The 26722-nt window shown below is 38.8% G+C and overlaps 1 protein-coding gene across 1 annotated transcript in view; it reads right to left on the reverse strand.

Moving 5' to 3' along the window:
* Window positions 1-2093: 2093 nt before the first annotated feature.
* The window catches only part of PCSK1 (proprotein convertase subtilisin/kexin type 1), a 30422-nt gene continuing 5793 nt past the window's right edge, over window positions 2094-26722 (reverse strand). Inside the window, exons 4-14 of the mRNA XM_076362630.1 lie at window positions 24487-24633; window positions 23953-24029; window positions 21743-21831; window positions 17541-17713; window positions 15036-15248; window positions 13754-13854; window positions 12536-12769; window positions 10901-11058; window positions 8773-8906; window positions 6775-6936; window positions 2094-5259 (exon numbers count right to left, since the gene is read on the reverse strand). Of these exons, the coding sequence (XP_076218745.1) occupies window positions 4897-5259; window positions 6775-6936; window positions 8773-8906; window positions 10901-11058; window positions 12536-12769; window positions 13754-13854; window positions 15036-15248; window positions 17541-17713; window positions 21743-21831; window positions 23953-24029; window positions 24487-24633 (1851 nt within the window). The 3' untranslated portion in view covers window positions 2094-4896. The remainder of the gene's footprint in view (window positions 5260-6774; window positions 6937-8772; window positions 8907-10900; window positions 11059-12535; window positions 12770-13753; window positions 13855-15035; window positions 15249-17540; window positions 17714-21742; window positions 21832-23952; window positions 24030-24486; window positions 24634-26722) is intronic.

The following is a 26722-nucleotide window of genomic DNA, read 5'->3' on the forward strand; positions in this document are numbered from 1 at the left end:
TAAGATATATTTTCCTGATAACTACCCATGTTCACATTTTATCTATTTATTTTTCTCTGGTATCTTAGTGGAACTTGGAACATATTTGACCTATTTTTTTCCACTGGGCATTTACTGCGTTGCTAGAAGCAAAATTTCTCGTTCTTTCTGGTTACATTATCATCATAAATTGCAATAAGAGAAACGATATTTTTTAATGAGTACTTGTGTCATTAAATAGAAAAGTGTTTACTGAAATGATCTCTATTAGTGACTAGTAGGGTTGGAGTTTGAGCCTTTTCAGTCTGCAGTCAGAAACACTAGCTAGCCGAATAATTGATTTGGAGCAAAATACACATTTCTAGAGTTGTCCCTTCCTAAAATGCTGTTGTGAATGGCACGGTTCCTGGGAGCTCTGGAAATGGGCTTCCTGAAAGGAAAGATTTGACCAAACAGAAGGGTTTTAGGCTGTGCAGATACTTTGTATCTGCATGAACACAAAAGCGGTGTTGAATAATAATCACCATTTTTTTCCCCTGTAATTTTTAAACTATAATTATTTTCAGAGCTGAACTAATTCAGGAGCCAACTTTCCTTAGGTTTGTCATGTTTGGAAAATTGCAGTGGTAGAGGTTTGCTATTGCAGGAGGGACAGCGCTGCTCCTCCTGTTGCGCTGGTGCACATTAAGCGTGGCAGTCACCTCCACGGTGTGATCTGCACATAAGATACGTAAAAGCTCATAAATAACCTTCAGATGTTTCCCCTTCCCATGAATGTGCTCTTCTCATAAACAGGCTACATCCACTCCGGATTTCTGATACTAAGATAATTATAGTCTTGTATTTGTGAAGTCCCCTTTTCTCTCTTAAAGTAATTTTCTTTTTACTGAAAATGATTGTTTTCAGATTGAAGTGACTCTGGGAGAGGTAAGAAAGAGGACACTTCTGAAAACTAGATTTCCAAGTTTGGAGCTACAAGATATGACTGATCAGAAACTCTGCTTGGAGAACTCAAAACAGCTAAAGCTAGAAAGTTCAAATGCAGCCCGACATTTAAAAAGCAAGCCAACTTGAGAGAAAATCCATTGTTTAGTGTGGAAGCTAGTTAATATTGCTTGAATGTACACTTAGATTTCTTCTTTTATGCTAGTTCAGAAATCTATTTTCTATGCACATTTACTAAAAGTATTTCTGCTATGGGAATGCAGCTTATTGAAAGCACAAAAAAAGTTTTAGTTATCCTTACAGCATTTGACAAAGCAGGTTTTGTTAATCGAGCAGTAGTTAGTTGAGACTTGAGAAGCAAACTAAATCTGAATATAAGTATGATCTGTAAGTCCTCAAGAAGTGAAAGCTTTGGAAAGCAGACTCGTTCACCTCCGCAGTGTTTGCTCAAACATGACGTCCTTTCAGCCCAACAGTGGGAGAAGGGGGTTTCACGGAGGTGGCTGCATCTTTCTGGTCACGTCTGGGCATCAGCGTAGCTTAGAGCAGCCCAGGGAACACCCCAAATTCTACACGTGGCTACCTGGTCCCCACAGAGCCCGCTCCTCAGTAGGGACCAGCAAAGAGCTACCCCTAAAAAGCAGTTCTCCACAACTGTTTCCAGTACATAAGGGTATGTAAGGGCTTGTTTCTTTACCGGCTGGAAGTGCGAGTAGCAGGGTGGAAAAAACCAACAAGTATTTCAACTGCTGCTGCTTTGATGCAAGGAAGCGAAGACGAGTATTTCATTCGACCCCCTGACTCACTCTGCTGTATTATTTCATTATAGTGCTTCTGACACACACGTCTGTATGTGAAATAGGCAGAATTTTGTAATTCAGAGCCACCAGGTCTGATTTACAGACGGTGCTGCTGTCACTGACATCCGCAGCAAATCTTACTTCGGCTACAGCTGTGAAAAGTAAGCGCTCCAGCATTCCTGGTGAAGAAATCCTCTGCAAGTCTTCACTTTCAATAAATTACACGTTTTCTCCACCCAACCCACTGTTACTTCCTCAAGCCATTATTTTTAATTCTAAACTGTATTTCCCGGTCCCTTTAAGTCAATGGCTTGACTTTATCTTGCTGTTTTCTTTACAAATGTTAAGACCACACACTCTGAGCTCTGCTAACACACTGTATTATGCTACTAGTAGACAAATTTTAACATCACATCACATACATGTTGCGGTTGCTGTTGGAACATGCCTTTTAAAAAATACCTTTATTGGATGAAATTGTCTCTTTCCCAAGAAAAATCTGGTTCTTTAATATAATTTATTATGCCTTTTAAAATTCTGTCTGTTCAATAAAATCTTTGCTATATTATAAATACCTGTAACGAAAATATAATTTAAAATTCTGAGAGAAAACATTGTTTTTTCCTTTTACATTTTTCACAAAACCCACACAGGCACCAAGGAAAGACTAACAATAAAAATAATTTACTCCTGTACAATCTAGTCTGGGTTGGAAACATTCAAAAGAGAGATTTTAAACTTGTCCTCTGATGAAACTTTGGCTACAACATGGGAATTGATCTTAAAACAAAGGGGTGTCCTATGTTTTCCACACATTTAATCTGAAAACTTCTTTCAAGGGCTGATTGAGTGTTGCTGGTACTTTCCTCGCTGTAACATACCTGAATGAGGACTGGCTAAAATCGCTGTTATCTGAGGGAACCAGCCTCCGAGCTTCATTGCACAGGACTAAAAGTGGTCCTACCTCACCAGATGGGAATATTTATCGTGGAGATTAACTCCTAGTTCTGAAAATTAAACATTAGTGGAAATAAGTTAGTGCTCTCACTCTGCAGTAGCAGCAATTAGAAATTTTTATGTTTTGCTTGTTCAGTAGTTATGTATTGCCAGAAAGCTTGTGTGTTGAAGGGACAGTGCAAGAAAGCTTTCTGATTTGGACCACTTGCAGGGATCTTTTTAATCACTTCTCATTCTAAGCAAATTTCCTAGTAGAGACGAAGCGATTCAGTGTAAGAGACATTCAATGGTGGAGTTGTTACCTCTGAAGTATGGACTAGAAATATGAAAGAATTCTTCAAATCAACTAGGCTCAATCTATTTAAAGCTGGCAAAAAAAGCAGACTAAGCCCAAGATAGGCATGAAACCATGACAAAGAATGAATAAGCAGAGATTTTTAAACCTTAAGTTTGGTAAGACAATTTTCAAAGTTGTCTTTAAGCAGTCCCTTTTTCCATCAAAGACGACTTAAGTACTGTTACAGTAAATAGATTTACCTTTACATTACAGAATTTAGTGTGAAGTTCGAAAAAACTCTGTCCAAACTGATGAATTACGAGCAAAATGCTGAATTCCTGTCTTAAACACTTGCATCATTTTAAGGAATAGACAGTGAAGGAGAATCAAATATTTCTAGGATGTTTAGAAAACACATTTCTATAGTAGATGAGAGAGAAAGGAAAGTAAAAACCAGTCAGCACTTGTTTGGATTATCTTTAGCACTGCAATCAGATAACTATCCCCTGGGAATCTTCATTTCCTTGTTCTAGATCCCCTCCAATTTCTAAGCATCCAACACCGCATAATTTTTTTTTTAATTATGAAAAGCAAAACAATATGTCAATCTTGACTCTGACTTTAAAGAGGTATGTGTGGAAAACTGTTTGTCTAGTACACTGCTAATGTTAGGGAGCCGCCCGCCCTTGCTGCTTTCTGACAGCCACCTCTGTTTCCTCCTTCGCCCTCCTCCACATCCCATGCACTCTTTCCCTCCATTTCTGAGTCCCTTCTCAGGGTATTTTCTCTCACACCTTCCCCCATCCATTTTGCCTTAAATTCCTAGGTATTTGGGCAATGTTACAATCTACCACAGATACTCCAAGATCCAGTCTTTGTGGACTTTGCCGGTACAGTTATCCTTCCTATTCCACTTCGGTCAGTTCAAGGAAAGGACAAAGTGATCTCAGCTTTGTTGTCCTGACCACTGCATACACAGGTGTCTCAGAAAGCATGTACATTATTTAACTTTAGAAATGTAACTGAGGTTCCACAGATAGGAGGTTGGTCCCCCAAAGCTCATATAGTCGATACAAATAGATCAGTACTCCATCAGGTAACTCAGAACCAGTGTAAAGACTAGCCAAGTGCTCTGAAGTGCTATCTATAGGAGCCTCTGTCTTCATTAACTACATACAGCCTAGAAAGACTAGGCTCATAATTCAGGCACTTCACTTAGGTAGTTAAAGTCAGGTGGTGAGAATGCCATCCCATGGTCTGGGATGCTTCATTTGGGGCTCTTTTATGTTAGTGTATGTCTGTCTGTAGTCTAAATCGTGAATGACTTCATCAGTGTTCACTGATGCTCCAGTCCAAATCCAGCCCCCCAGCTGCTCCTTTACGGGAGAACAGAAGGGTAAGGGAGCACTGTTGTCTGGAGAAGGAACAAAAAACCTATGACGGAAGCAGTACTGGCTGCCAAGTGTTAAATCTGGAATAAATGCTAAATATAAGAAAGACTGCAATATTCATTACAAATCCAGGGATGAGAGTATCTCCCCATAGCTTTGGCAGTTCGATTCAAAACTGCTTGGTAATTCAGGTTTTGAATCCTACTGCATGTTAAGTGAATAGGGTGGAAGAATAAGTAACGTGAAAATTGTTTAAAATAGAGCATTAGGGTTTTCAGGGGAATACTATTGCATTTCATGCCTGAGGGGGCAAATCTACTCTGATGGTAATAAAGAAAGGCTTTGAAAAAAGCTATTACTAAAAAGCATCAGTTTACTGCCTTATCCTCCCACACCCGTTTTTTCCCTTCCTTGATATTTGTATTAAATATGAAGCAATCAAAGCAGCAATCACGCAACTAGAGCTTACGACAGACTTAAAAAAAAAAAAACCTACAGGTGGGGTGGGGAGAATGAATATTTCCAACTCAGTGCCATACCCTATAGTTTAGTTTCCTTCATTTATAATATCAACCAAGGCTTGCAGCAGTCTATCATCTCTATGCTTGTATGGTTTGGCATTGTAAAAAAGATCAACGTAGTCACTGTACAGACTTTCTTCTGAGTCTCTCAACTGGGAGGGCTTGTTTAATTTTTCGAGGGCTTGATAGAAGTGTTCATATGGAATATTTAACTTCTCACTTGCAGTCTTCTTTGGCAGTCGCTTCTGAGCCATCTGTCTGCTAAAAGCACTTTGCAGTAAACGTAGCATAGCCTCTGATGGGATTTTATCTTCTGCTTTGTCACTGCTACTACTGGTGTCTTCTGTGACTTTGGGTTTTTCACTCAGGTTCTCCTGTGTGGTATGGTCCTAGAATACAGATTAGCATAAAAGAGGTTAGATGTCAATGAAAAACTGACTGGATTAAGATTTGCTCTGATTAGTGATTTCCATCTATGTACGGGTAGATGCTATTTTTTCATTCAGGAGCCACCTGGCATCTAGAAAAGAACTAGACCATTATATACCAAAACAGACCATCAAAAGGACTATATTGTATAAAATATCAAATCCCCCCACAACGTAGGAAGTTATAAATTCAGATTCCACATTGGCAGGATACAACATGTCATTTTATAGCAGGATTTGTTGCAGTCTTAAGAGATATATCTGGTGGTACTATGGGACACCACTCCTCAGCGGTCTAACTGAAGGAAGCACACGCAGTGGTGATGGCAGCTCTGATTGTGCCACATACCCTTGTGAAAAGGACTAAACCAGTGCTTCCATATAACCTTCTCTGTAGATGATCTCACCTGAGAAAAGACAGTGAAGTATGGCTAACGGGTGGCCACGACATATATCTTGGAAACCTTGGAAGACTAACACCAGATATAGATGTATAGAGAAGTTGGCGAGAGGCATGATCTCGTTTCAACGGTGCCCATTATGCCTCCCATACTGACACAGTAGTATGTGGCTGCATAGCTTCCTCATTTACACTAGGATTGCCTTTCTAACTGAACACTCATTTTGTCTTCATCTGGTTTTTACTATGTCCACCAATCTTCTACTACAGTACCCCCTGAATCCACTTTTACTTTCTTCCAATTTATTTTCTTGCACATGGCTGCCACACCTGCGGACACTTATTTAATGTATTTAAAGACCATAATCATGCCTCCCTCAATCTTCTCCTTCATAACCTGGTTGAGGAAGGTTAATCTCTCTATACTTTATGGACATCCTGATTACTTAATGGGGAGACAAATTGATGTGATGTGATTAATAAAGTATTCCGAAGATGTTGCCATAATCAAGTATTGTGAAAATGTACAATACTACCATCCTGTGCATCCAGAAACCCACTGTCACTCTCAGAAGCCTGGAGTATGTTTAGAGCACTCTTCCTGAAAGGTAAAGAAGGGGTGACAAAGGAGCTAGCAGCAACAGATCCACTTAACCAAACCTTCTGAGTCAGTGAGTCCCTGACTTTTGTCATGTCTTTTGTTAGTAACTTCCTTCCAAACTCCCTGGAAGCACTCCAGCAGGCAAAGCTCCTTTTGGATGCAACACTTGTTCTCAATAGAATTACATAAATTTAGTGTGTCTGTCAGAGGCGTATCCCTCCCTCCTTGTACCACCGAACTGCATTAGCTATTGAGTTCACTGCTCTAGTAGCAGTATCTTCCTACCATCCTAAAACCCTCAGATGTTGGCATATGAAAACAGAGACTAATAAAAGTATCAGTTGTTGACAGGGACAAAATTACAATACACAGCTCAGAAGTGGTCAGGGGCTAGATGAAATTAACACAGAATGAATATGTGTCTTCTTACTAGGAAAAAAATATCATTTTCTTATAAATTGAAAAATATGTATACCTCTACAAAGTCCGTCATCTTCTCCACTCCTCTTCTGTCATTTTGCACAGCATTGTAGGATGTGTATACACGTGGCTGCTTCATGTGTTCAGGCTGGGTAGCAGTGCCATGCAAAATCAACTTCCAATTTACAATCCTTCCTTCATTTTGTATTCTTCTGGACTAAAGGACAAGGATGGCATTAGCATAGGTTCTCAGGACATACAAAGAGGAAACAGGACACTTGATCGTAAAGCAGACAGAAGTGACTAAAATAAATTATAAGGCTTTCAATACCTAAATTCAGACAATGATTTATAAGCACCAAAAGATTGATATATTAGAGACAGGGTATATCAGAAAGTGGGATTTAATACAATGGCTTAACTACTCCAGATATTCACATTTTGATGCAACATAATTATTAATTAATCATGTAAGCATCAATGGAATTTTGTCATAACACAGAATGCTAAAAATTACCGAAGTAGTATTTTGTGTTATTAGTATTTGTTCACTAAGCCATTCCTTGGCAATTTCCTCACAAAAGATACCATTGGAATAGTAATTCGGAGTAATACTCTGTAGTGGTGTACAACAGCAATCTGAAACACAGCTTGTGGAAGTGAGCAACAAATGCTTTGTCCATTAGTTTTGGCAGCAGTATTTGAATAGTGGTAAGTGGAAGAGACAAGTACAGAGAACACTGAAACTTTGTTTTACCAAAGCTTCTTTCATAATTTTTGCTCAGTCATTTAGGGACTGAAGATAGCTGCTGAAGCTCGTCTTTTCTAATAGAAGTCTATACCAAAGTTTACATACACAACTTACATGACAACTAAATTATGAGTAACTCTGTACGGGAATCTGTGATTCCAGTTAGGGTCATTAATGTGAAAACTTATTTCAGGAAATCACCAAACCCTACAAGCTGAGGAAAGAGTGCATTACCTCTCGAGGACAAAAAGCTTGGTTTATTGTAAGTTTCAGGAACCTCTCACTTGAAAATGGAAAATTAGGATAATTACAAACAAAACGCTTTTCTCAACTTCATTCCAAAAAATGCACTATATTAATTACAAAGAGCAGGGTATCTGTAACCGTGGGGTTATCTATAAGCCTGCAGTATTAACACTACACTGTTGATAATAATATTTACTTCTACTGCCTTGTCCATCTGCTTAGTACTTGGCATTATCCTCCTGTTTACAATTTGAGGCCAATAGGGGTTGGAGGCTCAGTGTCTGATAGGAAGCTTTCCGTTTCTGGCAGGATCTGACCCCTAATGACAAGCTTATTAACAGACAACTTCAATGAAATTCTCCAGAGATGAGTGTGCTTGATCACTCGCTCTTTGAAGAGAATGATTTTTCAGTTGCCTATCAAGCAGCTTTGTTCTGGTGTCTCACTGTTGTAATCCATATCCCCAGGTGGTTTTAGTAAACTTATTTATTTCATATCTGTAGATTTCTTGGCTTTAATCCTTAAACATTGTTCAGCAGTAATTACTCTAAGAAAGAAGTTAGGGAAAGGTATGCATCAGAATAGCTCTCTGAGGTCACCAGAAATTCATTAATTCAAAAGGTTTCCAGTTAATGAAAATTATGCACATGCACTAAGAGAAGACTAGATCTATCCTGTGTTCTTTTCTGCAGAAAAAACTAATTTGCAATTAATCATATGTTAATTCAATTACATATTTCACTCCACGGATCACAGAAAATTGTATTAAGTGATTTCTTACAGTGACATATAATGTGTGAAAAACATAGGCATGACTTTTTTTTTGACAGGTACATGTCAGTGAAATGAGGATGGTCCTTTGCATTTCTGTAAAGAACAAGAAAATCTGACCCTCTCTTTTTTTCTTTAATCCAGATGGATATTTAGTGTAAATAAACTCTTGTTGTAGCTTGCTTAATGAGAAGACTCACTATTCAATATGCTTGGTGGTGGTTAGTGATCATTTTATCTGTCTTAGCTTTCAAACATAGCTAGTTAACATACAGACATACTTACCACATCAGTAATTCTTAAAACCCAGGTTCCTGTTGGATTCTCTCCCCACGTGTGAACAGACATGAAGTCCCAGTTCTTAAAGCCATTGGGAGATTTATCTCTCTCTCTCTCAGCCAGTAAGACAGTGCTGGTCCCTGTGTTAGTGCAAGATCAACAGTAGTGACTGTTCATACATGTCTGCTTTTACTTTTCACATTGTTCAGCTTGCACAATATCTAGTGCATAGGTAACCTGGAAAATACACTATTTAACAGTGGCTTATGGAACAGGAAACACGCTATTTCTGATCAGTGGTTCCTTTAATTATTTTCACAGCAGTATTTAAGAGCATAAGAACTATCACATTAGGTCACGATAAAAGGTACATCTTGCTTAGTGTACCATCTCTAACACAAAAAAGTAGTGGATGCACATAAAGAAGCGTAAGAAGCAGAGGTCAGGCACAACCAGTATTTTCCACTGATAAACAGTTCAGGAAACTTCCGAGATGGAAGTTTTGAAGGCAAACCAGCTCACGCAGCATTATGAAACCAAAGCCTTATCCCGAATTAATCACTGTGGGGTTTTTTTTGGTGAGTGGATGTAAATTGTTACAGCCTGGAACTCCAACAGGGTGAAAAGCATTTGCATTGTTATTATTATTACAAAAATGCTGCAGTTCACAAAGTATTTCTGCAGCAGAAGAGATTCTACTGCACAGTAGGAAATTTGTTGCGCTGGTTTGCATATAAGGAGAGAGCAAGGGAGCTATATTTACATAATAAGGAGCAGAGAGGCCCCAGGGAGCCTGATCACAAGCTATAAATATATTTAAAGGTAACACCATAAATATAGAAAAGTAGTGACATACATTTGGTAGTACCGTTTTGCAGGAAAGTGGAAAAACAGCAAGAACTAAGGGAAAGAACAGTTTAACCATGATAGCAACATGATACAATAGTGGAGGCAGCAGCACTCGACTAGTGCTACCTCAGCTAAACCCACAGAAATACATACAAAGATGAAGAGCATACTACTGTCGTCAGTCTTTCAAAAAGGGGTGTTTTTCTAAGATGAAGCCATGCTTCCTACATATTAGCAGTAGAACAGTGTCTTGGGAGGGAAATCCCTCTATAAAAGTATAATGAGAGTTACTGTTGCTGTCATCTCCATGATGTACCTATAGACAGTCCATATATTTACTCCCAAACTAAAACTTATCTAAAACGAGATTAAATTTGAAAATACCACCTAGAGTCAAGGGTAAAACACCTCACAGCAATATTGCTCCCATAAGAGAAAAGGTAAACTCAGAAAAGGAAGAATTAAGGTTAGACTTAAAAGGAATCCCAGACAAGGTAGGGTTTGGAAGTATACCATATGTACAGTACCTTAACTCTAGTGAGGTCCTGCAACAATTATATGAACAAGGTTCTACTGGTTTATTATCTGTGAATTACTAGATTAGCCTTTAATATCAGTAAATTAGATTAGCCTGATGTTTAAATTCATACCTGAAAGCTTGTCTGGTTTTTCTAATGATATCAGTTGATCTAACAGATCTTACTTTCTACGAAGTTGTTTAAACTCATTCTCCTTTTTTTTTTTTTCTCCTTATGGTGTTATTTCAGGGCATTGTCAAGACAGCTTGCCATATTCTAGCACGTTTAGTATAGTTGTACTAAGGTGCCTAACAGAGACACTGTGGTTTTAAATACACCAATGGGGAGAGACAGTTACATGAAATATAGGGAGTCAGACACCCTGTTTTCCATAAGTTTGTTAAATCACAGTAAGGCTGATAAGCACTACTGAACTATAATTTCTTGTCTGCCAGGAACTCTCCGTTTTTACAGGTCCTGTTGCCAGAACGAAAACATACTAGAAATGGTGCCTTCATTTTCTGAAGTATGATTTTCAAACCTCTTCTCACAGAAATAACCCAGAACACGTGAAGGCTGGAAAGGGGTTTCAGAGGACGAGTTCTCTAGTCCCCAGGATGCTTTATCCTCACACCTGTTGGAGGTGACTAGATTTGCCTAACAATAGATTTAGCTCTTTTTAAAGCACTGGAGAACACAGAGGTGGTTTTTAATGAAATGTTACACATTACAGCAACACAAACAAAGCATGTCTTTGCCTCCTGTACCTGATGGAGATTCCAGAGTGACATGAAGATCACCTCTGCGGGAATACTCAATTGTTGCCTCAAACTGCACATGCTCCAGAGATGCAATGGAGTTTTCTTGACCCTCACAGGCTTTTGTGGGAATTTCAATGACGACTTCCTCATTTGCTCTTAATAATCTGGCAAAATTACAGGAGTTCTTTGATTACTCACAGAGACTTTTGATTCTGGATCATTATGTGAAGTGCAAATGACACATTCAACACCCATTTCAGAATGATGAGAAAGGAAGAAGTAGAGACAAATTCTACATTCTTTTTTTTTTTTTCATACTCCAGTAAAAACCATGGGAAGTTCTGGAAGCATAAAACAGACTTGTGCAACACACCCTGGAAGCAAGCAATCAAATTTGATAATCAAGGGTTTCTGTCAACACTTCATGGTCCCACAAAAAAAACAGTCTTTGCTGTCAGCTACATCACAGGACTGTATCAGACTTATACTTAGTTCCCTCATTCAAATATCCAGAAGAGCTGTTATCATGGAGTTAAAATACTGCAGCAGGCACAGCCATTTTCACCCTTTGTAGTCAATGCCATCTCAAGAAAAAAAAAGGTTACATCTTTTGTACATTCTCTGTACAGAGAGCTACTGTGCATAGCTTTCTCTGCACAATTTCCATTACTTCTAATGAGATAGGGGTATCTAAATCTCCACATAAATAATTCTAAACTCAGAATCTTGCTATCTTTGTTTTTATAATGTAACATAGAGGACTGCAATAAAAATACATAAGCAGCAAGTATTACATACATCAGTACTGGATCAGCACTCTGTGGAGAGAGCTCATAAAAGCAAATTGATAGTAAAATAGCATAAATAATAAGGTTACCAAGCAGTGACACTCCAAAACACTGTAATATGTTTCCACAGACAGGTTTTTGGTGTACTCACACAGCATAATTTCGATCTTTGAAATAGCTTTATTTTTTCTAGACAACAAATCCATAAGTGAATGAGTGGACACAAAAACGGTGTGGATATCCTTATTGATTAACCAGCTTAGTGACTAATTATAAAACTTACCTGTATGTTGAGCTCAGTTTAGGCTCACTATGCTGGGAGCACTTGTGAATGTGGCTGCTAAGTCTTTTCAGTCAGCCTTTGAGACACTTGTGTTTCATAAGAGACCTGGTACAGATGTGACTAAAGCTCAATACATCACCTTGACTTCCACATATACTACGCCTGTCACAGGAGAAGAATTGCTAAGACCGATTACAGATGTTGTTTTAAAAAAAATCCCTGGGACACTTTGGTATCTTTTTATTCATCTTCTGATAGCGGTCTAAACATTCATATCTTATCTGATCAGGTTCAGTCTCACAGTATCATCCATCCATACACTGGCTGCACAAGCAGACATAATACTTTTATTCTTTGTTAAGGCTTCATGCTAGTAATTTTCATCAGTCTTACACTAAAAAAAGCAAGCAAACCAACACTGCTTGCCTGCCCCTAAGGAAGACAGTAAGGCAAAACCAAATGAATCAAAAGAAATCTCTGAGTCTGGTTCAGAGCAATCTGTGCAGAATACTATCCTCCAGGCTTTATAAGACAGACATAAGCTTAGTTACCGCTAATGCAAATTCTTACCTTGGTTCAAAGCTTTTGTCTTTCACAATACACTCTCTCTTTTCTGGTACACCTTTCCATCTTTTGGGATCAGCTAAATCTACCAACGCATTGGCATTGAGTAGTCCAAACCCAAATCGGCTGTTGACCATCAGTCCTGCTCCGTTCTTTTTCCATCCTGGATTTCCAGCCAGTGGATCGTATTCTGAGGTCCACACTACCAAGTGCTGCATATCCCTCCATGTCAGATTTGGGCTGTTGAGAAAATGTTCCTGGTTAATTGTTTCAGGGCTATCCGTCATTTTTCCCTCAATTACTAGTCTGCAACAGAACATGCTTTGAATGTATATGGCACCCCATTATTTTAAAAGATAGAACATGTCGCATGCTTATCCTCACAATACTTCTCCAGGTATACAGGATTTCTGTGTAAATGAAGAACGGGTATGTAGGAAGATTAGAGTCCAACTCTTCAAAATTATTCAGGCATTTAAAATTAACTAGCAAAACTAGTATTTCCCACCAGTCTTTATGGGACCTGGACTTTGAAAATTCACGGGGTATTTGATTCTATCTGTGATTAACTCTACCCTTTAAAATATGGCCCTAAGTATCTCGGCTTATGTCATCAAAGGAGTATGCAATAGAAACGGAGCTGAACCTACACCATTCAAGTACTAAGCCTAAGCCCTACCGCCTGAAGTGTTTCTGTGAAAAAGCCACTGTCCTGTCCTGTTCTTTTTTACCCTCTCTAAGTCATACATTCTGACCACCAGCCCTACAGGATCTAAACCTGCTTGCTCCCTGCCTGCTCTGACAGTCAAACTTGGGTACCTTCCATTCCATGTCTCATCACTGGCAGAAAAGATTCTGTAAATTGACTAAAGACTTAATTTAAACTCCTGGAATGTATTGTCTTCAAATTATGTTCTCCTGATACATGTGCAGCCTCACTGCTTTTAAGTGCAATTGACCAGAACTCAGTAAACAATTGTTGCCAATGCACAAAATGGACTAAAATTCCTCAGTCATCACGTTTTACTTACGTTGGTTCTGCTTTGCTAGGAAGGTATTGAGGCAAGTACCTGCTTATTTTTGTCATCAGGCTGAGCAAGTCCGACTGACAAAAAGTGGAGCTGCAGCATGAGATGGTGCCACTTTCAAAGAGATGACATTTCAGGAAAGATGGTGGGGTGGCTGAGGGAGAAGAGTTTCAAAGGTAATTGTGTGACATCTTACTTTGCTTCCAGCGCTAGAGCAAAAATTCCTGCTGCTAGTGGTGCAGATGCAGAGGTCCCAGTGTGAGTCTCTGTACATTCATTGTGAAGATCAGCACTTGTCTGACAGAAAAAACAAAAAAAAACAGATCGCATGAATAAACAGTTGTAAATACAGTCATATCCACACTCACAAACACAACCATGTATCCTTTACTCAGTGCGTATTAATACGTTCCTCACCAGCAGAAAAAGTGATGGATGTTTAAATCCATTCGTATTTCAATCCACTCTTTTTACTTCAACTATAATTTTTGTATCAAAACGCTTTGTGTTGGAACAAAATACTCCCACACTGAATATCTTATTTTATCCTAAGGTTTCACAATAAGTGTTTCAGGCTTACTGGTGAATCATAAAAACAGATCATTGTGTTGGGCCTAGAACATTTGAAATTACTGCTTGCTAGAAAATTACTCATAGGATTAGTATTGGTGTTCTGCTCCCTCTTCAGCAGAAGAACTATAATTTGCAATGAAACACGTGCTTTATTTGGAAATTAAATACCAAACTCATCTGCCCGTGTATCTACATCTCAGCTATGAAGAGAAGCCACTTAGGAAGGACTGATCTCCTGGCTAACTTGGAATGACATTGTTTTAATCCCCATCAATGTAGTTTATTGAAAAATTAGCATCCACCAGGGCTGAACAGAAATTATAGGTACTTCAACATTATTTTATCAGGGCAATTTTCTTCAGTACAAGTTATTTCTTGCACAGTTAATGAAGGCACACAGACTGCTCTGCCTGCTTGCTGAGTACCTTTTACAGGTCTGGAAGCACTATTGTTCTGTCGTAAGTGGGAACTCAGGGGCTGACAATCTTACAAAAGCTAATGGCAAGGTATATCAGAGGTAGTGACTCATATGATACACTAACTTCACAGGTTCTTTTTCCTTTTACTCTAAATCTCTCTTCATCTGCCCTTTCTGAAGAATGGGACCATATCAAACTTCATGCAGAGACCTCTGTCATACACAAACAGCAGACAAATTCAGCATGCTGATTTAACTGCATTGAGACAATGATTTTGTTTAGCCATTGCTTTACAGTAGAAGATGTTCCAGGAATACGATCACTTTGGGGATTACAAATCCCTCACTGTTTCAAGGCAAAAGCACTAACCATGTAACACATAACATAAAGCAGGCACTTGAAACCAAGCATTTAAGGGCTCTCACTTGTTATTTGCATATATAATACATTTCTATGTTTGTTCTGAATCTGGTAAAAACAACCTACAATTCTTTGGTCAGTATAATCCCCACTGCTGTATGCTGTGGCCAGAGTTGAAGAGCACTTCTCTGCATACCAGGGAGAAAGGCCTTGCTGAGAAGCACTGCTAATGGAGATAGTGTAGATACTATCAGTGTAACCATCACAGTCACAGTTGTCACCCTGGCGGCCTCCGTTCCCAGAAGCCCATACAAAAATGGAGCCTTTCCCATTTCGGCCCTAGAGAAAATGGAAATGAGTGGTTAACAAAGAGATTTCAGTCTCCGTAATGTATTCTCAACAACTCCTCCCCCCAAAAAAGCCTAATATACCAAACATTTTCAGGTAGAAAAGGACAATTTTCCATAAGAAGACTGAGACAGAGACAGAAGAAACAGCTACTTTAGGAATCCTACTTCACACCCTACAGTACATCTCTTAGTTTGACTGGTCTAGGTTTAGTGTTCCAGGTACAGCAACTTTCCTCAGAATAGGGTTTTAAGTTAAAAACAGAGTCTGTGCTCAACAGGTAAGTTTTCCCACACGGTGATGTTCTGGCCCTAAACATTTCTAGGAAAAACGACCATTTTTTTAAAGAAACTGCAAGTTTACCAGGGTTTATATCATTTGCCTTTCCTGTAATCACAGAGGTATGGGTAAGCAGTATGAATGATGTACATGATATGACTTTTCCACCAATTTATTTTTTGTAAGGAAGCCTTTCACGGTTAGCATTCACTTGCTGAAACACAGTGAATCAGCAAGCACATCCAACTGAAAACCCTCGCTTCTCTTACAAGTCTGTGGGCCAGCACCACCAGTCTCCAGACATAACCACATTCACTCCTTGCTCTGGTCTCCAGTGTGCAATGAGGGAGCAGCAGCTAACAACTGGTGCCGACAGCTGACAGCATGTAAACCATCACAGCTATCATAGAGGAAACATGTATCACCCTATCCAGTCTTAAGCTGTGCTAGTCCTTCAGAGGAAAAAAATCCATTTTGTGTGAAGATCGAAAGTTCATACGTTGTTCATTATTAATATATGTGCATCCACTGGAAAGAGCAGTTGAAATACAGATTTTTATCATCCCACTCAGATGAGATCTGAAGTTATTCATGCAAGTGCCAAGACATTTACAGCACTTAAAACATTAAGAATAGAGAAAAGTAAGCTGTACTCTTTGCGATACAACTGCTAAAATGGGAAGGACAAGCCACGTCAATTACAGATAATGAGATAGTATCTTCCTTTGAGGATAAGGGTTGCAGCCCAGAAAAGCACTGTTATATGTAAACACCTGCTTTGATTTCACTTAGAGTGCTGCTAACGCCTCTCAGATGCTTAATGCTAAGCATACGCTTAAGTGCTTTACCAGGCCAGCAATGAAGGCGTCAGGGATGAAAGTCATCGGCAACCCCAGCTCTGGCTGACTTTAAGCAGAATGGAGACCACCCAGATCCTTGCAAAAGGAAGCCTGACAAATTAATAGGTAAACTTGCTCCCCTTAAGAAATAAAACACATTGTAAAAAAAGATATTCTTCATCGAATAACCTGCTTTTTCAGAGTAAGACCACTGAACGTTGGTTCCCTAATTATTGCCTTTAACCCTCCCTCTTCTCTTGCTGCCTACCTATAGACTTAGATCTCTGTTTATCACCAGCCCACTCCTCTCGGTCTCCATTCTTCCCTCAGAGTACGTTCGTCAGCTGTCAGACTCTTCTTTCTTCTTCTCTCCTTCTGTCTGCTAATGTTAACTGCCCTTTTTCCAAAATCCTCTTTCTCTTTGCTTCTGTCCTTCAAGCCGTCCTCCATTTCTCTCCTCTCCTGTCTCTGATTTAGTCTTCCTCACTATATTAGTACCTGTCCATCTTTAGATCTCTTTTCACCTCACTGGCAAGAGCAAGAGCAGTTTATCAATACATCCCCGGTAGCTCTCAGTTTGCACCCTACTTATCATCCAACCAGATCTAAAGAGGATAACATAAAAAAGAGCTGTAAAAACATTGTTTCCAATACTCTTCATCATGCATTTTTACTATCTTCATTTTAATTGAATCATGATATGCACCAATTTATAAACTAATGCAATTAACATAATACAAGCCCATCCACAGGGTGATAAAATACATCACTATTTCACACAGCAAAATATTCACAAAGCAGAAACTTTGTATTAAATTTTATAGGCTTTCAGTGCAGAAATCCAATTACTGTTCAGTGCAAAACAAGCAGCAGAGAAGGGTGGGGGTAGGGCGAGACAAAGGCAGCAAAAACAAGGATGGGAAAGGAAAGCTTATCTGTGGAGAATGGCAGCTTAAAACCAGCTTAGAAAGCTCTAATGGTGCTTTTTTAAAAGTCCTGTTCTGGCTGGTAATTTCTCTGACGTCTACTATTAAAATCTATCTCCTCCTTTTCATATATGTTTGAGCAAAGAGAGCACAAACCATTTTCATTTCTTCCCTTATCAACCATTTTAAAATTCTGTTCTCTGCCACATTTTATTGTATCTTTCTCTTAAGTATCGTACCTGTTTTATTCCATACTCAAAAGCCTTCTGTGCCAGTCTCCCAGGTCCCTCCACAGTTTTACCATCATCATTAGGGCCCCAGCTTGCACTGTAAATATCCACGTGTTCTGGATTGAAACCAATTGAACTGGCTTCAATAGCATCGGTGACTATTCCATCCAGCATACGTATACCTTAACAGAAAAAAACAAGCAGCCTGGATTTACTTTCTGTTCCCTCTTTTTTGTCTTTGTTAACTGTTTGCAAAGTTTCCAGCAAAATTAATCCATAACTATTGCAACCACAGACTACTGCTGTTCATATAAGTAATACTCGGGACAGTTCATGTCAGTGTTAAACAGTACACTTACCCTTTATTTGCAGGGCTCAGTGCTCTCTACAAACATTAAAAAAAAAACCTCTTAAAATCTTGGTTGCCTCTTACTTACTTCTTTCTCTCTTTCTACAGAGAGCCAAGAAGATGATGTTTTGTTTACTGTTCCTGCTTTTTCTTATTGCATTGAGCTCCTTCTTGACTCTTTCTTCCTCTCTGTTAAATCTGTAACAAAGTCTTCTCAAACTGCTAGCATGTCACTAAAATTAAATAGGTTTTATCAACATTACTTTTATCATCAAGAGTTCTAAGAGTTTTAGTTCAAAGATGTACTTCTGAATATTCTGACTAAGACACTTTGTCCTCACAGTCATTAAGGTTTTGCTGTTTTTGTGATGCTGCTATTTTACTAGCTCTTCAATCTTCACCACAAAAAATTCTCACTGTTGTTTTACTGCCACGTTTTTTCTACTGTGGGCAATCCAGAGATGCTAGAGATATCTAGCCATTAACATTTTATTAGGAACTGCATGATCTAATCTTCTTCAGAGCAAGCCTGATCTCAGTGGTACTTAAAATTCAGTGGCAGACAGCAGTTCATCTGCACTGGATCTCTCGCCCTGCAAATCCCTAGCTCTGCGGTAGGACTGCTACCACTGTCCAGTGCTGGAGGAGGATAGAAATAGCAGAAGTCTGGCAAAATTCCCACTATGGCATGGCTCTCCCAGCAACAGCAGCAATATAAGAGCCACAGCAGTCAGGATTCAGCCTGTGTTTTCAAGCAATAAAAATGTCTGTGTTGTCTTGAACTTGGCAAGTTAGTACTACAGCAGCTGCACCATTACTGGCAGTTGGTGAATTATGAGTACTCATTTTCTAGTATTTTCCACAAAATGGGGATTTTTCCAAAGCACGGCAGGCAAAACGTGGTCGTTCTATTAAAAAGAAAAAAGAAAAAAAAAAACAACCAACCTCGCCCTTACAGCTCAGTGTCTTGTTCTTTTTTTTTTTTACTACCAAGCAGGAAAAAAAAAGACTGTAAGCATTAATTCTTTTCCCAAATGGCTGGCCTCTAAGGCTCGTAACACTTCTGAGATAAAGCCGGGCTTTATTATGTCACATTAATTAGTGGCAAAAACAGACAAAGGAGTTAATCCGCTCAACCACTGTTACTCCACTATCACTTACAAAGCTGGGAAAGAATCAAGGCATATCCTGTTGCCTCAGGTACTAAAAACACCACTTACCCTGGATAGGCTTAAACTCGTAACATTTTGAATACTCATTTTTCAGTTGGCTCAGAATTGTGAGATTCTCTCATACCAGCGCGCTGTGAGCAAAGATCTGCCTGTGTGGAAATGACTGCAAGCGCCGGGTGCTAGCTTGCAACACATAATGAGATACTGGGAATGCAGAGAGTAGTGTACCGATATTTCCCGCAGAAGAAGACAAAGCCAATTCTGCAGATAAATTATGTAATAAGGAAGAAAACAAGAACACTGACAACACACTGATGAAAACAGTTCAAGAAAAAAACCCGCTGTCTTGTCTTTGTGATGTCCAAAAATCCTGCTTGTTTAAGTCAACTCAGGGATTTGATGACTGCAGTGGTATTTCCCTAAGCAGACTCCAATTATGTCCTCTTGCATAAACTCTTTCCTATTCTTGCACATGCTTGCTCCCATCATCAGTCCCACAAAATCAAAGGGCAAAGCCCAAGGTAATTTCAGACACATACATGTATCTGCCTGGCAGAAGGCTATTTTTAGCAACACGTCACTGTGCGGGAACTCTCAGCCCAGTCCTTTGTAAAATGGAGCTTCTTAATCATTTGATTTCCATGGCAGCACCAGAGAAATATTGTAGCACAGTGCTATGGTTAGGTATGCATGAATATATATTCACTCTGCTTTACTCCAAAGGTGATCGATACACACATTTCTTAGCTCTATGCAGAACAAGAGGTGACTGTTAAAGGACGCTGAAAGGTGTCACTTTGAAAACTGGCATTAAGAAGTATTTGTTTTCACACAGTGCACAGAAAAGCCTATGGGATTCACAGCCACAAAGTACTGAAGAGACTAACCAGGGGTTCAGAATAGGGCCAGGCATGGACGTGACTAGTGAGAACACTCAGGATTATTTAAGTCAGTATTTTCATGGAAAACAAAAAATTTTCAATGGAATGTTTTGTTTTACCCCTCAAGGCAAAGTTAAACCAACCTCTGATGCTGAAGGTTAGAGAACAAGGTATTCCAAACGTCAGGTTTCTTTCCCTAAAGCAGCTATTGCTGACTATCAGAGAGAAGGCATGGGCCGTGGACCACTGGATTTATCCAGTATGGCAACTGCTACAAGCAAACAGCCACTTAAAGAAGTCATCCTGAACTAATGTCAAATAGCAGTGTGCAATGCATCATTTCATGGATTTAAAAAAAAAAAAAGGGGAGGAGAAAAAAAGCCTGTGAAGAAATGAATCCTGTATAGCTTGGAACATCAAAAAATCCTTCCAATGTTTAGCAGTGTGCAGTCACTCCAAATTTATCTGAATCTTTTGAAGACTTCCTCTGTCTTCCATTCCTCTTTGAACACATTTTTGTTACGTCCCTATCTTAATCAGGCTGGTCATATGTAACAGCTCACAATTTCTTTCAACTTTTCTTTCTCCTGCCCCCGCCCAGGTATAAGCAGCTTTCTGGGTAATTTGAATTGCTGGACTGCTTTTCCTCCTCTTATTTTCCTTTTCTAGACGAATCACCCCACACAGCTCTGTAGTTTGCATTTGCAAGTGAACACACAGCATATGCAAATAACTATGGAAGAATCTTCTCTGTAGATGCAAGTGCCTTAAAATATGGGCACAGCGGGAGTTCAGGCATCTTTGCAGCTTCATCCATTTTGCCCTGCTTTAAAAATTTGGCATCTTTGTCTTATGAGTGAGATATTTTATTCAAACAAAGCATGACAGCATAATGCATTATGGCAAAGGCAGACTGCAAAGCTGACACCTATGACAGCTCAGTAGAGTAAATGGGACCCTACAAACATAAGACTGAAATGGTGGGAACGGCAGTTATGGGTGTCAATTGCCACTCATCGTCCCATTGTTTAAAAGGAAAAAAGAGAGTAATGGAAAAAATAGGACTGTACAAGTATCTTCCTCTGTGCTAAATAACCATTTGCAACTGATACTTTGATCATGACTATTTCATAAACCTCTAATCGATTAAACTTTTAGTCACCGCTTCAAAAAAAAAAAAGGCAATATTGATTGACAGGCAAGCAAGACTCTACTTATTTTCAAAATTAACTTATGATGATAGTAGAGAAGTAAGCTGTTGAAACAAAAACCAGAGCAGTTTGAATATCTTGACTGACATGACCTTTCAAGTGTAATTGTGTAGATGAAAACAACATGCTGCAAGCAAGGGTGGGTATAAATTTGTGTATTCTTACTTTCACTCTGATCAATCCCTCTCCTCCCCCATGCCACCTCCTTCCAGGATAACCAATTATAAGAAGGGAGTCCATCATTCCTTAAAAGATACAGTCTTGTCTCTGGGTACAATATAGGTTGTCGATATTATCACCATCATCATCATCACCACCACCTACATTGTTGTTGCTGTTGTTATATATTCTACCCATATTCAACTGATAACCAAATTCCAGAGAGTATGCTGACATTCAAGAAATGATGTCATATAGATGTAACACTGTGCACTATGGCCAGACAGGATTTTGTAGCCTAATACTGCAAGACTGGTGTTTTCTGAGAAGGACCAATCATTCATATTTCAGATTAATGGCAGCTGAAAACACTCAGCACTTCACATGATCTGTCTGGTTTCCATTCACATTGGACATCTAATTATTTTCGTTTTCTTACCTCCAACTTTGGAATTGTAGGCTACTCCAACTCCACATTTCCTGTTGTTGGCTTGCATGGCAATTTCTCCTGCACACCGTGTCCCATGCCTGAATAAATACAGTATGAATAAACACCACCTCGTAACATCTTTATGTAATGTACACAAAGACTCATCAATGACCTTCTTGATTTGGTGGAAGTCTTCCTTTAAATGAATGCAATGCAACTATTGAATAGCTTTTTAGTTGTATTTACATGATACAAAAATACTTGTTTCGCTTAGGCTTCAATCAACATAATTTTACCTACTTAATGATCAAAGGATCATTGTGATGAGATGATAACTACCTAATCTAAGTCACACTGAAATCCGTAGACCTATTAGATACCAGTATTTCAGTAGAGTGCAAAAGTAGCATAAAATTATGGGGCTCAGAAGCTGCTAAACTTCTCCAGACAGAAATATGATGAGTCTTTTTTAATCACACATTTAGATACTCTTTTTTTAATGACTGCATTTATTTAGGATTTCAGAAAGTTAGCCTTTAAAGTATCCTCACCATTGCTAAATTTTTCTTGTAACCAACTATTTTCTATGCAATTCTTTTTTGCCGTAGGTGATTCTTATTCCACAATACAGAAAACCTTCATATAAGTGTAATTGTAAAAGAGTTGTATTATTTAATACTACAGATCGTTATTCAATGAAGTGTTTGAATGCTTCTGGGCTGAATTCCATTTACTTATTAATAAAGATTAGAGGTAATACAGGTAGATTTAAGAGATAATGTCGTCGGAACAAGAGGATAATGGCTTCTTGCTCTTAAATAAAGCTGTAACAAAGTAGAAATGTAATTTTTCAAATGTCTTATTCATGGGACATTCATCCTTCGATTGATTGTTTATTTCCCCATACACTGTTTTATGTTGTACATGCTATTGTATTGTCTGATAGACAATAGGGAATCAGTGCATCAGTTTCTTACTGTATCTTTATTGAGTAGCGGCATGCCTAATTGGCTTAAGAAATTGACTTCTTCTGTGTACCAGCTTTTAAAGAGGTCCATTCTCTTCTCTTTCTGATGGACAAAATCCCTCCCTGAACTACCATGGATACACCTAGGTGCAACAGACCCATCAAGATGTTCCACAGAGTATCAAAGAGGTAGCTCTAGAGAGAAAATCTCTCTAGAGAAAATTCTGGAGAAAATTCCACAAGTCCACTAAGTGAACTGACTGGTTGTCTTGTGTTCAAACCTTTTGAAACTTCCTAGGTTATTACCTTGAGGACATTTAGGCCAAACCTGCTTTAAATAAAGCTTCCATATGCCTCAGAAGAGACAGAAAGATTGTCCCAGGAGTGAACATAACCTCTTCCAGTGTCTGACCATGTGTCACACCCACGTGAGAGGAGGTCAGAAGCATCACTTCACCTGTGATTGCCTGGTCTGAGCTAGAAGCTATTCTATCGGTCCAAACGGTACTGCCAAAACTGAAAAACAGCATCCTTAGCTACAAAAGCTGACCTGAAGGGATGGGTTTCTTGGTAGGTTCCTCTAAGACACAGTCTCTTCCAGAGCCCTTCATAGAAGACATATTCTTTTAAAATTCTCAGTGCAAAGCAGAGAACTGAAGTCAAAATCTGCTTAGGGAGGTATCGTTCTAGAAACACACACGGTGCCATGAACAGATTGTTCCCTTCAGCTTACAGAAACATATCAGTACCTTACATATACAAAGATAAGAAGAAATTCAGGACATTATAGGGAGATTACAATTATGAAGCTCTTCATCTGGGAATTTAATTTCCTTAGTTTCCAGTGTTTCTGCCAATGGTGCGTACAAATCTTTGTGCAAACTTAAACACAGGAGGTTCCTTCCGAACATCAAGAAACACTTTTTCACTGTGAGGGTGACCAAGCACTGGCACAGGTTGCCCAGGGAGGTTGTGGAGTCTCTCTCCTTGGAAATATTCAAAAGCCATCTGGATGTGGTCCCGGGCAACCGGCTCTAGGTCTCCCTGCTTGACAGGGGCTCAGACCAGGCAACCTTCAGGGGTCCCTTCCAACCTCAACCATCCTGTGATTCTGTTATACAAATTCTTCCTTTTATTATATTATATAATTGTCACAGGGGACATACATAGATATTTCTGCATTTGCATGTTCTAACACACAAATTAATAACATACTCTTTTGTTCTCTTCATACAACTGGGAGGCTACTCACTTGTTTTCATTTGTTGGGTCATATCTAGGAAAGGGATCGTTATCGTTGTCATTGAAATCGTAACTTGCCTTTGGATCCTACATTAAAAAAAACATAATTAATTCGGACAACTAGAAAATGCATTTTAAAATGTGTAACAAAGTGGGTTCTAGAGGCTGTATTTATTTATTTGGTGTGCCTCATGTTGACAGCAATCAAGTTAGTAGAATTTGATGGGCATTAACAATTCCATAAATTTTTCAGGGAGCTTTAATAATTCAGCATTAAACCACTGTATACAAACATGCCTGGGAACTAAATCCACTGAGGGGAAAAAAAAAAAAAAAACAACAAAACCACCCCACTGTCATTGCCAAGTAGCATTCAGCTTCCTGTGACACAGACCAGGTTCCAAATCATGCCTAAGGCAAATATGTCAGTCTCTGTCCTGTAGGAGCTGACTTACAGAACAGACAGCACGCTGGAGAAGAGTGTTTGTATATCAAATTTACAACCGATTAATTTATTCCATAGCATTCTAGTGCCAAATCTTACATAGTTAGCGTAGATGTCAGTGTGATTCCACTCCAAGCCATCGTCTAGTACTGTGATGACAACACCCTTGCCTGTAATCCCTTTCTGCCATACAGGAATAACATGGAGATCCAGTTTGGGCAGGGATGGAGTTATTCTTGTATCTTGCTGGGGGACAGAAAGGATTAAAATATGTCAACATTTTTACCCATTTATACTACACAGGTCCAGAGTCATATTTTAAAGGTGCTCTAAACCATCCCAGCCTGAACTTGTATATTTTGCTCAAATTTTGCAAAGATAAAACAAAAACTAGTTTCTTCAAATATTTGTAGCACTGAAAGATTTACCCCATTACTTGAAGATCCCTGATCTCTCCAAACAAAGAGCATCTTGTATTTATTGGAGGTAGGCAACAGAAACATGGGAAGGGTAGGGATCTACTGATGAACCTTGGAACATTGAGTTAATAATCAGACCTGCTAATGTTTGGTCTTTTCACTTGATGAGAAGCCAAGACAATACCCCACAGTACAGTGAGCTGCATTTTCTCCAAATGTGTTTTCTCCTTTGACGTTCAAGTTAGCCAGAGCAAAATAATTAATGGATAAAACGATTAAGGTAGTCGTTTGGTTAGGAACAACTGTGCTGAATCACAACTTTCTGTTTACTACCCTCATTACTGTTCCTGTGGTAAATCAACTGGAAGCATGAATCATCTATAGCCCTCTCTTCCACAGCAAGTTCTTTGAAGAGTAGCTCCTAAATGGGTCATTTTTCCTCTCCAATATTAAATGTGCAGTACGTACATCTAATTTAGAAAACTTGCTTATAACCCCCATAGAAACACAGATGTAAAAAAAGCATTTTCTTTCTGTTTCTCTGTGCATAATTACATTAGTTGATCGCAGGTTTTTCATTTCTTTGTTTCCAAAGGAATGTTGCATACAATATGAGGCTTAGAAAAAGAAATTTGTTACAGGAATGACCTTTCTTTCATTTTATGCTTTTTTTCCTAACTGTTGCTGTTCAGGGAATTATTTGAGGTTTCAAGTTTTGTTCTCTAGAATCCATCAAATAATCATTTTTTCTGGTGATGTGTGAAGGTACCCTGAATAGAGCTAAAAACTGTTGCCATCAAATCATAATAATAAGGTAATAATAAGTTATTTACTACATGGCAAGGAACATATTTTGGAAGAAAATATTTAACACATTTATGCATTTAATCAGAAAAAAAAAATCAACGTGCACTGAAAGCAAGGGTAAGCATCATGTTTCTGTTTCTCATGTGGGAAAACTAGAGGGAAAAGAAAACCACAGAAAGGAACTATGTCTCCTGGAGAGCAAGACATTGCTTTTTTCACAAAACTGCTTTTTTGAACTCTGTATGTGTTTGTGCATTTGTCCAATACAGACATCTCGGAAATTTCCTGCTTCCTATTGGAAACAGGCAAAGAAGCAACCAGATATTAAGCTTCAAAGAAAAGTTGAATTCTTGAAGATAACCATTTTTTATGTTGAAAAGAAGTCTGCAGGGATCTTCACAGAAATATTTTATGCTACATGGTTTATAATTTATTTTTCCTAGCTCAAACAAAGGAAAGAGAGGGCAAAACATTATACAAACAGCCTAGAGTTTGGTCTGTTTTCTCTAAGCTGAACTGAAGAAGAGAAAGGTACTTCCAGCCACTTGGGCTACATTTGTGCTTGACCTTTCTTCTTGATTTGTTATACTCACCTTTAATCCCATCCCTATTCTGAGTGAAAGCAATGAAGCCTAGACTGAAGGTACAGCTAGATGCATAGTGGAAATACAGACTCTCAAAAGAAACCATATAAAACGCAAATGATCAACTATATTTCTGAGTTGTCACATGCAGACAGAAACTACAGAGCTCAGGAAATTTCTTTTCCTTGAGATTTTGAACATGTGAGCTGTAGAGACCCTCTTCTACTTAAATGCTAGTCCAAGAGGCCGAAGGTGCTTGTCACATGCACACGTATGCTTTTGTTTTCGTCTGGAGTATGCACTTTGCACTACCAATTTTAATAAAGAAATACATGGCCAGCTTCAGACATGATAAGGGACTTCTTATACGGCAACAGCAAATATATTACCATAAAGGTAGCTTTTAACTGTTACACTGCTTTCTGGTATCAATCCCCATCCTAAGCAGCAACCGAATTGGCTTTTAGAATCTTTGCACAAATGACACTTCAAAGAAAATAGAACGTTGCCTGGAAGTATTATCAC

Source organism: Aptenodytes patagonicus, chromosome Z (assembly GCF_965638725.1).
Source record: "Aptenodytes patagonicus chromosome Z, bAptPat1.pri.cur, whole genome shotgun sequence".
NCBI lineage: Eukaryota > Metazoa > Chordata > Aves > Sphenisciformes > Spheniscidae > Aptenodytes > Aptenodytes patagonicus.